This window comes from Acartia tonsa, chromosome 4 (assembly GCF_053477335.1).
Source record: "Acartia tonsa isolate MP-2025a chromosome 4, ASM5347733v1, whole genome shotgun sequence".
NCBI classification, from domain to species: Eukaryota; Metazoa; Arthropoda; class Copepoda; order Calanoida; family Acartiidae; genus Acartia; species Acartia tonsa.
Window position 1 is genome coordinate 25,456,132 of NC_137263.1, and position 17,700 is coordinate 25,473,831.

Consider the following 17,700-nt stretch of genomic DNA (forward strand, 5'->3'; position numbering starts at 1 on the left):
GTTATTTTAGTAGCGGAGCCATGCTCTGATAAGGCCATGTTTGTCTGTCCTGACGTAGAAGTAAGTAATATGCCAAATCACTTAAATACGTGAAAGGAAGAAGAACAGGGGGGTGTCAACCAAAATTATTTCAGATTTTAAAAATAAAACAAATGAGAGGGAGGGGATAATTTTTCTGAGCCGATTTCTCTTTTGAATGTTGAGGTACCCTCGCAAAATTGAATACAACCAGGTCATATATGAAGCATTACTGTAAAGTAAATTCGTTTAGGACTTTAGTGGTTAGTAAAATCTTTCGGTAGAGATAAAAAGACATCGTGTCACTTTTATGTAATGATAAAATGTAGTAAGTTTGTAATTACACATCTTTAATTATTTCATGCACGTTGTTTAAAAATACGTATGGGACAAAGAAAATAAACCAAGATAATATTGCTTCGAATTAAAACTTATATTTTATCATCCAACTTATAATTTACTTCTCCGTATTTCAAATCCAAATGTCAGATATATAAAGACAATTTTATCTTTTTACGTAGAATTCCAACCATTTCAGTCGAAATTGAATTTTGAATAAAATATTGTAAATGATTTTGATTCCTTTGACATCTTTTCAAAATAAATGTTAAAGCATCAACTCTCAGACCAAATGGAAAAGGATAATTTCTGTAATTTTTTTTTTATATATTTTTCCATATAGCGCTCTTAATGAATACTTTGCAAAGGAACTATTAAGACTATTAGCGCTAATATTTTTGCTGTTTTGGATTAAAAAGTCGAGCAGCTTATAGCGACTAATAAAAATGACGTCATACAATACAAATGACCAACGAGAGGCCAGTATATATTTTACCATTGGTCAATTACAATGTATACCGGCCTATCATTGGCCAATTGCAATGCATGACGTCAATTTTATTATGCACTATAAGCTGCTTCAAAAAGGTCTATTATGAAACTATGCTTATACGACATGGTGGAATTTACTTTTTAGTTGTTCTCTGGGGAATAGGATTAGCTGGTTAGTGTTAATGGACATTAACAATTAGTATGCTTTTAACTGAAAGGCGTAAGTTTTCACTAAAACTAATCTTGTTCGATCTATTCATACATTTTTAGTTTAGAATAAATTTATATTTTGTGAAAATACGACAAGTATGATTATGTAATGTGAATAAGGAATCCCTGTTCACCCTAAACAATAATTTTTTCATTCAGTATTTATATTTTACATTTTTCGACAAAAATGTTTCTATTGAAACACCCTGTATAACCAAAATTCTTCTATGCTACGCATGGCTCCAAATAGTTTTATGTTGATATAATAACATCACTAAATTTCAACAGGGAAGGCAAGGGACAAAACATTAAGTAATAAATTATAAAAAATATAATGTATGACTATGCATAGTGAAAAACACACAAACACACAAAATAAATATAAACTTACAAGAGCTTAAGCTTTAAAAATCATACTAAACTTTTAAAAATCTTTGACTTATATCTCCTCTTTACCTTTAGGCATTTTGTGTTTATAACCTCCTTCTTTTATTCATTTTATTCTTGTTTAGGATTACTCCTTTTTTCATGTTTTTGTCGACAATTTTCATAACCCTTGTTGATCACGGAATTTTTTAAGGCTTAGAATTCCAACTCTTGAGCAAATATTCTCTAAAATTCGTCATAATCGTCAAACTTCTCTAATTTAGAGTGATTGGCAACTACATGATGTGGCGTGCAGCCCGGGCATCTCTGGGATACTTCACTGAGGAGGCCAGGAAGATCCAGCTCGACTTTGCCAAGAATGTGACTGGCAAGAAGAGTGACACAGACAGATGGAAGCAGTGCACAGGTAACTTTATTTTTTTCTCTTCAAAAAAATGCTTGTCTAGTTTAACTTGAGTCTATTGATTCAGCCGAATATTAGCTATAGATCTAAAAAATCGGGTTAACATACTAAGTGTCCAATTAGCTATGACCGTCAACAAAGCTGGAAGCTCTAAATGTGGAAGGTATCGACATGAACCTGTTTATAATCTAAGTTATTTTTTCCTTTTACTTTTACATTATTTTGACGTTTGAAGAAACTATTTTAAAGAATTTGTTTGAGACTTAAACTAATGAAATTTAGGTATACATATAATGGATATAAAGTATGATAGATTTTCCAATATGGTAAACCTATTTAGAGGATACACATTACATGCACCTCTGTAAAGATGATTTTACCAAACAAAAAATTTTATTTGTTTTATTAGCATCATTCATTGCAGGTGCGGCTACTGGCAGTTTCTCCTCCCCCATTGGCAGCATGTATGTCCAGAAACACTTCAAAGAAGAGGCCAAGAAGTCCATGGATGAAATGGTGAGGGATATCAGGAAAGAGTTTGACAATATCCTCAATGAAATTGACTGGATGGATAATAAAACAAAGAAAAGAGCGAAGGTAAAATAAAGTTTCTAAATATTCGGTTAATTTTAATTAAGTGTAATCACGAGAAAATCAATTAGAAGCACGTTAAAGCAAAATATTAGGAACATAAAGTAATCTACGCAATATATTTTTATTTAAATTGAAGAAATATTTGCCGATTAACATAGGCGCTATTAAGCTTTATCGCTGCTCTATATAATAAGGTTAAGCTAATCTATAATAATAACTGTTATATAACTAGAGCTTCTTTTCTACACTCCTTTGAATTGATGTATTAAATAAAATTTTGCAACATTAAATACTAAAGAATAAATTAAAATGCAAACTTCATAATGCATAATAATTCATTTGGTGCATAATGGTTTAATAAACAAGTCCAAATTTTCACTAACCCTTTACTTATCAGAGGCGTGCTGGAAGGGTGTGAACCCCCCGGTCAACTCTCTCATTGACATTACTCCTATACACCTCTTTCATATTTTATGTACAGCCTTCTAAATATTTGTTTTATTGGGGGACCTCTAAGTTTCTATTAAGCATAGAAATCTTCATTTCCTTATTTAAAAAAAAAAAACTGAAAATAAGGAGGGTTATTTGCCAACCCCATTTTGGTGGCCCTACGGGACTATCCAGTATCTAATTCTACCTGGCCTAAAGTAATAAAAAAACAAACGAAAAATTTTTCTTGTAGCTATTTTCTGGCATTTACACACAATATAGATATCACATATCTACTCAGCCGTTTCAAATTTTTGTATTGAATAATGAGATCGATTAAATAAAAATCACCTTTTTTTTGCCTTAAACCATCGTTTAAATGTTTTTTTTTAATTATTCTATTTCCTTTAAATTAAAGTAATATTGTACAATGTAAGTTTATATTGTGTGGTGTTCTTGACAGTAATTACATAAAACAAATGACTAATATCCTCCCCTATTAGATAATTGATCTTAATTATGCTAATCAACTCAATTTGCATTATACAACATGCATACACATTGTACAAACTTACTAACATACTTTTTAAAAGCGAAGTATTTCTATAATTAGGGTCGTCCGTCCGTCCGAGATAGTTAGCTTTTATTCGTTAATTTAGGCATGTTAGAATTGTCCTATCGATTTCAAATTTTGCATGGCGATTCCTGTAGTAGTTAGGTACGATTTAGAAAGCGTAGCAACTCTATAATCGTTACCAGAATGTCCGTACGTTCATTTTAAACATGTTGATTTTTTTACTTTTTAATAACAATTTTTATTTAAACAGAATTCTGCATTTAATAAGTTTTGCAACAAATTTACGTATAATTTTATTTTCAAATTTTGTATATTCAGTTCTGACACTCAACAATAGTTAATGTTCGTCTGTCATATCGTTTCAGAGCTTCGCTTTTATGGATGTTGTCATCCTTGTTAGTAGTGCAGCTTCTATAGAACTATGATTGGTCTGTACGTCCGTCAATAGTCTGTCTGAATGTTTCTGTAATTATTTTATTGCACTTCTGCTATCTATCTAGTTATCTGTGAATAGTTGAATAAAAAATTATAAAATAATTTCCTTTTGTAGACCACAGGATGAGATTAATCTTATATTTTTTCCATGTTTTTTTTTCATTACGGGTCTCTACCAGTTTTTAACCAGTTGAATTCTAAACCATGATCGGAAAAATATTTGTTAACTAAAATCTATTTATGTATAATTTTATATTTTCAGGCAAAGTTAGCTAGTATGAAGGAATATATTGGATATCCAGAAGAAATTCTTGACAACTGGAGGCTGGAAGAACTTTACGAGAAGCTTCATATTGACGCAAACACTCATTTCATGAACGGAATCCACATGTCCATCTGGGCTACTGATTACTCATGGGGTAAACTCAGGTAAGATTGTGATTAAGTTGCCTTTAGGGGTTTACATATGGCCCCAGAATTTTTTTGATTCAAGGAAATAACTAATTTCTATTTAAAAACTTATAAGAACTTAAAAGTATGCTTTTTCACAATAGTAAACAGTAAAATATATAGATTGCTACAATAACAATAACCCAAATTTGCAGAGTAAGAAGTGTCTTCAGATACATTACTTCTTCAAACAGCTGTTTCTGCCTAAGATAAATTAAAAAGACGGTTCATCAGCCACAAAGGAGTAAATCGTAAGAAAAACAAGCTGTTATATTAACTACTAATCAATTAATATTTGACGCGACGGCTGTACAAAAAATCTATGTAAATAAGAAATTTATCGACTTTTACTTAAAGACTGATATCCTAAAATACTTAAATCCTTTTTTGGCATCCAAGGTATATTTACTATAGTGTTAAATTGTATTTCAAAGTTGACCCCTTTGGTTCAACTCTAATCTAATTTACTAGAAATTTGTTGAATTTCAATTGGAAAATGTTAAATCCTATCACATTTAGAACTTACTCGCACATGTGTTTAAGTTGCATTTTATGTTAGATGTTTTAGAGTTAAATAAACCATAATTAGATTAATTTTCAACAATATTTTAATTGGAAAGTTTTAAAGGATTGGTTCTAACTTTCATTTTATGTTCACGTTTGTGTAAAGATTATAAGAAAAATATTTATTTAAGCCAACATTCAAATCCAGATTTTGATATGAGCCATAGACTCTGTAGGCTAAAGGAGCGGCTGAAATGAACGATAAGCATTAAGCAAATCTAAAGTAATATTTACATTTATTGGGTGCATAATAAGTATAGCCCCGTGATCCATATTATGCCTTTGAAAACTAAATCAATCGTGGTAGGTGGAAAAAAAAAAAAACTTTTACATAAAACATCCTCATGCACATTTTAAATTAAAGGGAGAAGGTTGATAAGACAGACTGGAAGAGACACGGTGCTCCCGCAGTTGTAAATGCCTTCTATTCCTCAATTGAGAACAGCATCCAGTTTCCTGCTGGCATTCTTCAGGTAAAGAACAGCACAGGCCTTCTATTTGGAAATAACATTAATATAATGGTTGATATTAATTTCGCAAATAGTAGTTTTCAAAAAAAAATTATGTCTATTGCAAGAAATCTTAAATTTCGAAATGCTATGATGTCTTTTCTGAGTGTAGTTAAGAATATTATATTTTAAGAATATTATAGAAATATTACATATTTTTTTTCAAGCAAACGAAAAATGATTTGAGATTCACTGAATTATTTTATTCTAATCAAATGGCATTCATTGTGTTTATTTTAATAATATCAGAATTATCAATATATGTTGCATCAATTAATTAACTTAATTGAATTAAAATTTTAGGGTATTTTCTTTGAGGCTGACCGTCCCTCCTACATGAACTATGGTGGAGTTGGTTGGGTTATTGGTCATGAAATTACTCATGGTTTTGATGATCAGGGCAGACAGTATGATGATGAAGGTAAGTTCAATATTTTAGGCAGGAATAAAGTATAGCCAACAAGCTAGTATACATCTAGTATAATATTTGGGGGGCATATAAAAAGGTCGTCAATTTTAACAAGTGTTGCCCCCAAACAACAGCTGAAAATTAAGTTCAATATTTTAGGCAGGAATAAAGTATAGCCAACAAGCGAAATAAATCTAGTATAATATTTGGGGGGCATATAAAAAGGTCGTCAATTTTAACAAGTGTTGCCCCCCAACAACAGCTGGAAATCACGTATAGATTTTGTGGTTTTTTTTTCTCTAATTAATCTTTTTAAGTAGTTTGTTAGCCCCAAGAGGCCGAAGAGCCGTGCTAACAAAAATGGTTTAAATTTTATGATTTTAAATTTAATATTCGTGGAAAATTGTGTGTAATAGGATGCTATACATGATTTTTCAGTATGGCTGAGAACCGGTTCTAATCCAGTGGATATCAATCGGTTTCGAAGCCGTACTGGAAAAATAATTAATGATTTATTAGTTCTTCATGGAACTTTGGGAGAGGTGGAATTTGGGTTATCTAGATTTCTTGGTAGTTGGTACAAACAGACAGCTAGACATCCTACCTCTTTCATGAAATGCTAATATATTACTATTCGAGAGAGAAAAATTATATGGTTTATATTTAAATTCATAAAAAAAAATGTTATATATTTGACATTTTCCATATTAAAACTTTATTTTGATTTCATTTTCTGGCTTCCTTGAGGAATAACTTTTCAATAAAACTTACAACTTTTTATAAAAGTTTTAATATTAAAGTATATTTGTTTCTTTCATGTCAAGTAAGTTGAGAAAGATCAAATGTCATAGAAAAATTTTGAGGGTGATACATACAATCTAATTTTTTTATTCAAAATCCTTAAAAAGTCTTTTTAAAGCATGGATTTTCTTTAGCTCGTTTTTTTATGTCAAGCATATTCAAGAATTAAACATTATGGGTGCTGTCATCCTTGTTTTAATTAGTTTTAAATCACAAAATATACAATAATTGGTTTTTTTTCAAATGATTTCCTTTAAAAAGTTTATTATATCACAATAAAGTTTACCTAGATTTTTTTTACATTTAGAATATAAAATTATTTTGTTTCCTCTGCTCCTCTTAATATTCTGTGTATAACACAAGTACATTTAGGATTCTCTAAGATTTTGCGGGGTTTGTATAAGTGTTGTGTTTCATGTGTAAGAATGTGCTTCTTTAATCTGAGGATATTATCTTTTCCGCATGATATGCTGTCTTGTGAATAAAATTTGCATTACATGTTTTGTTGTATTATTAGCAGCATAGCTACTCTGTTTCTACCAAGATAAGACTGTTCGATAGTCCTTAAAAATTTACAATCACAGTGCCTTCGAAGGTGCTTTGACTTTAGTGTCAGAACCTAAATTGGGACATAGTGCATTTCATTACCCTAGGTTAGGTAACTTCATTTCACTTTTCAATAAAATCTAAAATGCAGCGGTTTTTGAGAAAATTAAATTAAAAAATTTCAAGTTCAATTTTCACCCACTAGGAGTTACCGCATAATCATGACAAGAAAAGCAAAGATTATTTATTTAAAATTTTGAACAACTTTGCTTTCATAAAGTCAGTCATAAAATCTCTCTATATATGATTTATTTAAGGCTGAATTTCCGTGACCTTAGCAAAGCAATTGATAAAAATGGCCATTAATTAACTCACTTCAGGAGTGGTTTTATGAAGAACTTTATAAAAGCAAAGTTGTTCAAAATTTTGAATAAATAATCTTTGCTTTTCTTGTCATAATTATGCGGTAACTCCTAGTGGGTGAAAATTAAACTTGAAATTTTCAAATCTAATTTTCTGAAAAACCGCTGCATTTTAGATTTTATTGAAAAGTGAAATGAAATGACCTAACCTAGGGTAATGAAATGTACTATGTCCCAATTTAGGTTCTGTCACAAAAGTCAAAGCACCTTCATTTGCACTGTGCAATATCTTCGCAGTTTTTTACTACACACCTAAAGTAATTCAACAAAATACATGCGCAAATTTGCTTCAAACATTTACCTAATATGTAGTAAGAGCGAGGTTCTCCTTAATTTCAAGTAATCGCACAAGGACCTAAGGGCACCGTTCAGTTGTACTGAATATGTTGCTCTTTCATCTAGGAATAATAGGTTAATTAATTTCCTACAGACAACCGACCATTTTATTGCACGATCTTTGTCTCGATTTGCTAACTGTACATTGTATTGGGTTGCGCATATTTTTTGGCCAAGACATATACCTACTATCTATATTTGCGCACGCGCTGGATATATCAGCAGTACGTGTCATTATTTCATATCCAAGATATTTCATTTTATTTTATTTTATTACATGATGTATAATTACAGTTTAATAAATTAAAGAAATAATACTTGTTACTGCTACGCTATTTACAACAGGACAATTCTTGTTTTTATATGTGTAGTAAGTAAGGGTGTGTGTGGTAGCCCGCTTATATTGCAGATAAATTCGCATGGTTTTGCAGACTAAATCTTTTATATACACCCGCTTGCAGCGCTTTTTATTTGATTAGCTGATGTACGTAATATGACTACATTGAATTCTTTATTTTAAAATGAACAAGTTTACCAAAAACATATTTCATTAAATGGCCTCTTCTTAGTTCTATCTACATATCAATTAAAGCAAGAATTAAATTATATCGCAAAAAAACATCAAACATCCCATTAACAATAGGTTTATTAATGACATATATAATGTTATACTTATTAACCATTTAATGCTTCTATTTATATTTTCAATCATTTGAAAAGTTCTTTACAATATTCAGGGATAAGGGATGGGAAACGTAGAAAAATATTATTTCAGGTCTATATCATTACTAGGCCTAAAAAAACAGTTATAGGAAGGTGCAGTCGTTAGTTTTGAAAGTTATCAACTATAATAATATAGCTGATTAAGTGAGAAGAAAAAATAAAGTATAGAATAGAATTAAGGTAGAAGATTCCTTGTAGCTAGCCTAAAATAAAATTAGAACTTTTAATAGACCCAATATGTCAATGGCTTTTATTTCAAAATATGTTATTATCTCCTCAAATTTTCTTTATGAGTAAAATTTAATTTAAAGATATTTTGTTTTCATTGCTTACTAAAGTTCAAAGTCGAAAATAAATAAATTACGTATAAGTGAATAAGTACCTCTGTAACATTCTGTCAACTAACTGTTCCATGGCAAGATTAGACATAACTATATTTTTTCTTTAAAAAACTTAATTTTACGTTTAAAATAAACAGAAATACTCAAATAAATGTGTAATAAATTATAGAAAAATTAATAAAAAAAATATAAAAAAAAATAATGAGCACATTTTTATTTACATCTAGAACTAGTTTTGGTTTCGTATTTATTTAAGGGGGGTTATCATTTCTGCATAAAATTTTTAAAATTTGAATGGACCAAATACAACAACAGTTTCTTTATAAACTACCAAATTAAAATTCTTAGCTACTTATATTCCAAAACAATAATTCCTCCATTTTTGTTTTTCTATAGGTTAGTTATTATTATTTAGAAGCAGAAATTTGTCTGTATTTTGAATTTTTTTTTATGATGCGCACTTTGCCTGGTTTTTTATATTGCCATCCGCCAATTGCCTATTGGTTGGTGCAAAACAAGCCCAAATTACCGAACACTATTGGTTTAGAGTAGCAGCCAATAGAAGCCATCCACAAATGGCTTTATTTAATTAGGAAATGATAAATGTTGCATTATCCCTTTCGAAGCCAGGCCGGGACCTCTTTTATGGCCAGGTTTCCTATCCCTTATCCCTGACAATATTAAAATATTTTTTCTTCAGGTAATTTGAAGAATTGGTGGGAGGAGGAGACCCAAAACAGATTCCTTGAGAAGGCTAATTGTATAATCTGGCAGTATGGCAATTATACAGCGGATTCTGTTGATAAAAATCTTAATGGCATTAATACACAGGTGAACAATTTGTTGGGATATTATTTATTAGTCAGGTAATAAGAAGCAGTTACAGCAGTAAATTTATGCTATTGAAGTCTAGGATGTCGTTAGTTCCCCAAATATAATTTAGCGATGCATTCCCTCAAGGTATCCAACGAGTAATAACCCCCCCCCCCCTTCCTCCCATTATTTTCAAGAGGGGTTGGGTTCTTTACGCCTTACTCTTGCAGTGTGCGATTCTATACATATTAAATAACCTAAAGTAAAACACTAACACAGAAAAACTACCCTCCCTTGATTTACATTAAAATAAGGGGAGGATGAAAAGCAAAAAAATCAAAACCGAGTTGCTCTAACTGTTATAGAATATTTTTTAATTTGAATGTAAACTTTTATCTTATTTCAGGGTGAAAATATAGCAGACAATGGAGGAATAAAAGAAGCTTATAGAGCATATCAATCCTGGACCAAGAGACACGGAGATGAACCAAAACTACCTGGACTTCATAGCTATAATAATAACCAGGTAAATACAATTTGATATTAGGTGTCTGAAGGTGTCTTTTTACCTTTTCTCCTTAGTAAAATAAAAAATTTATCCAATGTTAGTGAAAAAAGAACTAGTGATTCTAAACACCTTAATTTTTATATGGGAGTTAATACACCCATCCTATTTTTTGCCTTTATTATTTTAAATCTTTTATAGCCAATCGCAAATTACTTTTTTCTATATTTTTTTAGTAAATTCTAAATAAATATTTCAAATTAAGAGGATTAATAAGAAAGGTGAAAATTATGGTTTTTGTGAACTTTTCTAGGGATAGATTCAAACCATAAATATTTTTAAATTGATTTTAATACCTTATGATAATTTTAGATGTTCTGGATATCCGCGGCCAATATTTGGTGCTCTAAATACCGCGACAAGGCACTGGAGAAGAGAATTAAGACTGGAGCCCACTCCCCAGGCATGTTCAGGGTCAGGGGACCATTCAGCAACAGCAAGGAGTTCGCCAAAGACTTTAATTGTCCTCTGGGGTCAAATATGAATCCTGTGGACAAATGCGAAGTCTGGTAGTGTTGTGGGTGATATGCATTTGGAAGGCGGGGGGATTTGAGAACCCCTATGACAGATAATCAAACAAAACATTTTTAATATATGTATTTATACATTCCTTTGCAATAGAAATAATAATTTTCAGGAAAGGAAATTGCACCTGTTTATTAACTATTTCGCCTTTAACTTTCTATTTTTAAATTTCAAATTAATAACTTAAGAGTTATAGCATTCTGTTATAAAATAATTTGCGGTATATCTTATATTATACTCTAAAATTGTAGAAGGCAAAATAGTTTTTTTTATAGGGGACATTTTCCTGTTCTGAATATATTATTGATAAAAAGTGACAAAACTGTCGTACAAAATACGTAAAGTTAAATGATTTATGTAAAATTTATACTTTTATTTTATAATGATTGTTGTTTTATACTAAAACTAGTCATATTTTATTGTTCAAGTATTTCCATAAAATTTTACATTTACTGTTTACCATAATTAAATAAAGATATATTTATTATCAATAAATGTGCATTTATAAATTTTTGAAAAAAATATCATATTAATGTTAAAATTATTATTTAATTATAATTATATTGTGCCTTAAATGTTTTATCTTAAATAAAGTTATTATATTAATAATATTTTTTTTAAGTTTCTAATTTTGGAATATCTAGGTATAGTTTTTACAGAAAAAAATTGGATATCACTGATAATAAAATTATGCATCTGTTATATATTCGCCCCATCCATTCAACAGGCGGCAGTAAATGCCGGAATAGTTATTTATCGCATCATATTATAGACAACTTTCCGCGGATTTTAAAATAAAAATCATAAGATCAAAACCCAGGCCTAGGCCTTCTGCCCCTCGGGGCTAATAAAACGGGTTTTAATTTTATGATTTTTATTTTAATATTCGTGAAAAATTGGTTATTATACGATGCTACACATGATTTTTCAATATGACCAAGAACCGGTTTTAATCCATCGCTTATTACCATAACTTGGTTATCAATGAATTTTCTAAAATTGTGTTTCTGTGGCTGGCCTGGCTACATTTTATTTTTAAAAAGAAATGAAATATTTTATCATGGTTGAAGTAAATTACAAAAGCAAGCGAAAATGTACAAAAACATTAACGTCAGAAGAAAAAAAATAAATAATGTGGTTACAAATTTACAGGTTTCATACAAGGATAATAATATACATAGCAACTAGCATAGTTCAGAAATAAAAAAAATTACAAACAGATCAAATACAGTCAAACAGACGAAGAGAAAAAATAAGATAATGGGTAAAAGGCAAGGATATCGTTATAATAAAGTAAAAGGATCTCTGTGTGTCTGTCTGTGTGTACCGAAGGATCTCGCTAACCACCAAGCCTGTATGGTTTGCCTTTACAGGATAGCTTCTCATGGGTACTGGGAAAGTTTTTTTCAACTATTAGGGGGGAGGGTACCACGGGCGTAGCCGCTAGTCATAAAGAAAGTAAAGAAAATCCACGAGCAATCTGAGTTAAAAGTAACCATGAGTAAGCGAAAAAAAGTTCTTATTTCCCAATACAATTTCTCACAGACGTACAAATGAATTATAGAGTAGGATCAATATCAAAACTAAATCTCAAGATGTTTTTTCAACAGTCACAACAGATTTTCATTGAAAACATTTTATTTCCTACTTCAAACAAAGGACTCGCTTGAATTCCGGATGGAAATACCAGAATCTGAATTCAATTTTGACAGATCTGAGTTCTTTTGCTTTGCCGCCAGACATCGAATCTTAAATTTGAATAGAAATTTTATATGGAATATGGATTTATCATTATTATTTGATATATTTACATACTAGTAGCGCTGCCCTTATAGCCTCTAGAAATAACGTAAAGTTTAATGTTATAAAAAATAGGAAAGATTATTTGATGAGAAGTAGAATTCTAATTTTAGTTTTAAAAAGGTTAATTTTTTTCTGGAGGCAATTTCACTTTGGAGGTGGTGGTACCCTCCCTTAATATAGTTTTAAACATTTTAAAGGAGAACCATATCGGTTCAGCGGTTAGAGAGCACAGAGACACAGACAAACACACAGGCAGAGATCATGTTACTTTATTACAAGGATTTAAAAAAATATATAACTAAATTTTATCAAATTGAAATTAAAATATCTTTTATGGTTTGGGTATTCAGTATTCACGCAACCTTTTTTATATGATTAAATATATGCAATTCGTACAATTATCAATATTAATTTTGAATTTAAGTTTTAAAATTATCTTGTTCAGTTCACCCAATCCCCCATCCCTTTCCAATTAGGAGGGAGTGGATAATGGTCTGTAAATTACAATGGTGCCAAAAGTTTATAACCAGGTTATTTTATTCGTTGACTCAGAAACGTTATTGGATTTTGTTTTGTTAGTTCAAAAATATCAGTGACTAAACTTTTTAACCTATATTTTAATCCACAGAAGGGGTGATATTGTTTTTCGTCATGGAGGAAATATATAAATTTATCGCCCATTGTCCTATTCCTTAAGATATCTGCTTTTACCAGTAAATTCGTTCGAATTATGGGTATTATTTCACAAAGAAGTTCGAGACAGAGAGACAAATACAAAATATACAATTCAATTGTAAAAAAAAACTAAACTAACCTTGTTGAATGAAAATGCCTTGCTATTCATTCCAGGTGCTCTGGGCTTCAATCCTACGGATAACTGCATATCTAAAATGGGTAAATGAACAGACTTTATTTATTGTATTTCCAGTATGACTTCAAAACCGAATAATATCCGCTGGATTTGAAGCAGTTTGATCCACAAATAAAAGTCACCAATTGCATCGTATTATAGACAATTTTCTACAAATATTAAAATAAAAAGCAAAAAAGGAATACCAGTTTTGTTTGCCCGGGCCGTCGGATTCTCAGGGATTTATCTTAAATATTTCATTTTACTATCAGCGGAACGCTGTCTATAATACGGTGCGATAAATTTAAAAAAACTAACTTGCCATTGGAAGTAATTATCCTTGTATCATTATTGTCTGTGTTTTTGCTGTGATATTTATATTTTGACCATCAGAACTGTTCAGTGTTGGACAGACAAAAATTTATCATTTTTACTTTTTTGAATTATTTTTTCCCATACAAAAAATCTAATTTTCAATATACATATATCAGAGCACGCCAACTACTGCTGTCACACAGATTTTCTACTATGCTTAGATGAAGTTGCAGTCGTACAATTAAATTCTAGTCGTACTCAGATGAAGCAATTCGCAGCTGGAACCACAGCCAGAACGGCTTTGAGGAAGTCACAGCCGCTAAATTAAAAAAAATATTGCAGAAAAAGCCAAGTTGCCTATTTCTTTTTTAAATGTCAACGTTTTGTGCTTTAAAAAGTAATATTTAAAAGTTTTTAAAAATGAACATGTCTATAATTTGTTGTATCGTTGAGTATAAGTATAATAATATCAGGGAAAAAGGGGACAGTGGACTCAAAATAATACTGCCCACCAAACTGTTCTTGCATTAATTAGTTTTAATGAACACTTTGGGAGGCACTATTGAATCTTGAATAGGTTGAACAAAGTAACATTATCTAAACTTTTCTCCTAATAATTTTGATCGACTTAGGGAAAAATTTTATTTTACATTTTTTGAGGGTGCATTCTATCGTCTATTGTTACATACCTTAAGATTCCTGGTATAATATGCATAGTGAAGAAGCTAATATAATAATGTAAACATTATGTAAATGGATGCGAATATTCAAACTAAATTCTTATAAGCACTTGGGACAATATTCCACAAATTTATATTCTTATTTTCATTTTTCTGAAGTTTATATAAACATTAAAATAACACGGTGTACGTCACTGTCTGTTTAAATAATGGCTGGTAAGGTTATTTTCTGTAAAGCTTCCTTTTAATTTCCAACAGGTTGAAAAGGGGAAAGGATTGTAAAGACAACCATGTTTGAACATTAACATAATAAAATATCTTGGGAGGATAAATTTAACCTCTCCAACCCTGTTCTAGTCTAGACTGTAACTATGTATATATTAATAAAGAAGAAAGAGGATATTTTCTTTAATTTTTATGCATTTTTATTTGCTAAGCTTGGTGACATTTCAACAGTTTATCAACTCCTAAAAATGCGTATAATACAGGATACTTGGACATTGTGAAGCTCCTTCTTAAAAAATTGTGCTTTCAGGCACCAGGAATTAAATACAAAAAAAAATCCAGTTTTTGTGTTAAATTTTTTGTATTGCCAAAAAGCTAATAATCGTCATGTTTAACATATGGACTTATGGACTTTCTAAGAATGGCTTTAAGAATAAGCAAAAACAAAATGCTATTATTTATTTTTGCATACTTTGTGTGTACGTGTATATATGTATGTATGTGTGTGTGGGTGTGTACGTGTAAATTTGTTTGTGTGTGTTTACTGTGTACGTGTATATTTGTGTGTTTGTTCACTGTGTATGATGTATGTGTGTGTTTTCAGAATTGCAAGAATACTGATGCATTTTAAATGAAAGATCTAATATTCTGTGGTTTATCTAGAGAAATTATATATTATTATTATGAAAAAGCATACGTAATTAACTGATGGTAATATTGTTTGATATAATTTTGAAATTCAATGTAGGCTGTATCAATAAAATTAAATCCTGTGTTTGAAAAAGTTTTGAATTTTGTCATGTTTCGAACAAATAACGCCATGGTACAAAAAGAATAACTTTAAAATTATAGCCCAGAGATCATAATTACAAGTTACGTCTTATAGAACATGCTTTGTGTGTTAAGATGAGGTATATAAAATTGTACCCAAAGGTTGGCTCCATCTTGCTGCATAGTGTCTGGCAGACCAGCCCAGAGAATTACTGGTCACGGGATCTGCTCCTTTCTGCTCCAGAACACTCACTGTACTCTCATTTCCATAATAGGCAGCAATTTGTAAGGGTGTTGATCCTATTTGATTGATTCTATATTAGATGGACGAGTGACTTAGAATAACATTTACTGTAAGTTAGGGGTAACCCTAAATATTTAGAATGTTTTTTTTAAAAAAACTCTACATCACCCCTTACTATTTTGGAAGGGGGTGTTCCACATCCCCAATAAAATTGTTTAAATCCTTATAATAAAGTAAGATGATGTCTGTTTTTTGTCTGTTTGTCTGTGTGTACTGAAGGATCTCGCTAACCACCAAACCGATCGGGTTCTCCTTAACAGGGTAGCTTCTCATAGGTCCAGGGAAGGTTTATAACTATTTGGGGGAAGGGTATCACCACCCTCCCAAGAGAAATCGCCTACCCCCTTAAAAAAAATTTATATTTTTTTACCTAAAAAAAAATGTGGGGGGGGGGGACACCAACAACCCCCCGCCCTCCCCTCCCCAGAAAATCTTTTTTTACTTTTTCTTTTAAAATCTAAAATAATAGATTGGATATAATTCGACTCTCCCATCTTCAAGTACCCTTAGATGCCTGTAGGGGCGTAGCCGCTAGTTACTAAATAAAGCAACAGGGAATTCCCCAGGAAAAATCAGGGAAATATGGGAAATTATATTGTTGCCCTTAGTTCTTACAAACATGCTTTTAAAATATTTGATTCGGTTATTAAATCTTGATTGGTTTTAATCAACAATCATTATCTACAGAAAGGGTAATTTTTATCATCATTGGGGATGTACTGTACCTTCATGTAATTAAATTTATCTTCTATTGTTCCATCCCTAAAGATTCCCGGGAAAATTAGTACCCAATCGGTGCAGACAGATAGAAGAATGGACAGACAAACAGTAAACATAAATATTAAATACCTGAAAAATTTCTTGCTTCAATTTGATTTTGTTGTTCCTGAATATAAAACAAAATACATTTACAGCAAGGATTTGAGATGAAAATAAAAATACGTGCTTTTAGATTTTGACTGTGTTCTTCATATTAAGTTAAGTAAATCTTTTAGTTGTAGCATAATTTTGCTCTTCTCTTTCTATTGTATGTTTAACAAAATACCCTTTTTATTAATAATTTTTAGATTACCTTGACATTGAGAGAGCTGAGATAAGACTCAAGACTTGGTTTTGTACCACTTCTAAATTAATAATTATTAATTATTCAAAGTAAGATAAAAATAACTTTATTAAAAAGCAAAGAAAGTATCTGCACAAATAGGACAGACTTTGTATTTAAAAGAATATACGAAAAATTGTTTGGATTTTGACATATTGCGCCATCGTATTAAATAACCCTCCAACACCCCCCTCCACCAAATTTCAAATTCAAGAAATAAAAGCATAAAAGTAACCATTTTATTAGAATATTTACGCTATTACAACAAGAACGACAAGTTCTCAAAACCATTTGAAAAATATTTAAAGGCCACAGAAACGGCAATAATTAATACACTTAAAATTCTAATTAGTTGCTAACCTTGCCAACTCGTGAATATTATAGCAGGATTTACTCTGACCCTTCAGATTTCTGCCTAATTTTCCTGTACTACCAATCTTCTCAACTTTCTTTAACATTCTTTTTCTGCAATAAATTACAATTTTTGTGTATTTTTTGTTATAGTTCACTGATGAATTCTCTCTATAAATATATGAACTACTGGCTACGCCCCTAGAGGCCCCTATGGGCACTTGAGTGAAGGATTTAATTTTAGTAATGAAACGAAAAAGAAAAATTTTTTGGAGGGGGTTATATTTTCTAGGGTTGATTTATTTAGTAAAGGTTGTTGTACACTCCCTTTTGACATTTGAGAAGCTTCGCTGTAAAGGAGGACCATATTGGCCCAAGCGGTTGGTGAGATTCTTCTTTACACACATCCTG

The 17,700-nt window shown here is 30.7% G+C and overlaps 2 protein-coding genes across 2 annotated transcripts in view; one reads left to right on the forward strand and one right to left on the reverse strand.

The window, feature by feature from the left end:
- LOC145316554 (neprilysin-2-like) overlaps positions 1-11,497 on the forward strand; it is a 26,126-nt gene extending 14,629 nt beyond the window's left edge. Inside the window, exons 6-13 of the mRNA XM_080157128.1 lie at positions 1,710-1,852; positions 2,274-2,446; positions 4,147-4,313; positions 5,263-5,371; positions 5,711-5,828; positions 9,686-9,816; positions 10,205-10,324; positions 10,676-11,497. Of these exons, the coding sequence (XP_080013254.1) occupies positions 1,710-1,852; positions 2,274-2,446; positions 4,147-4,313; positions 5,263-5,371; positions 5,711-5,828; positions 9,686-9,816; positions 10,205-10,324; positions 10,676-10,876 (1,162 nt within the window). The 3' untranslated portion in view covers positions 10,877-11,497. The remainder of the gene's footprint in view (positions 1-1,709; positions 1,853-2,273; positions 2,447-4,146; positions 4,314-5,262; positions 5,372-5,710; positions 5,829-9,685; positions 9,817-10,204; positions 10,325-10,675) is intronic.
- On the reverse strand, positions 10,958-17,419 carry LOC145316555 (uncharacterized). Its single transcript, XM_080157129.1, has 6 exons — positions 17,299-17,419; positions 16,909-16,960; positions 16,686-16,722; positions 15,689-15,832; positions 13,506-13,576; positions 10,958-12,636 (listed from the first exon to the last, which is right to left on the reverse strand). Exons 1-6 carry the CDS (start codon positions 17,394-17,396, stop codon positions 12,538-12,540), a joined length of 501 nt encoding a protein of 166 aa, XP_080013255.1. The 5' UTR covers positions 17,397-17,419; the 3' UTR covers positions 10,958-12,537.
- Between the last annotated feature and the right edge of the window lie 281 nt (positions 17,420-17,700).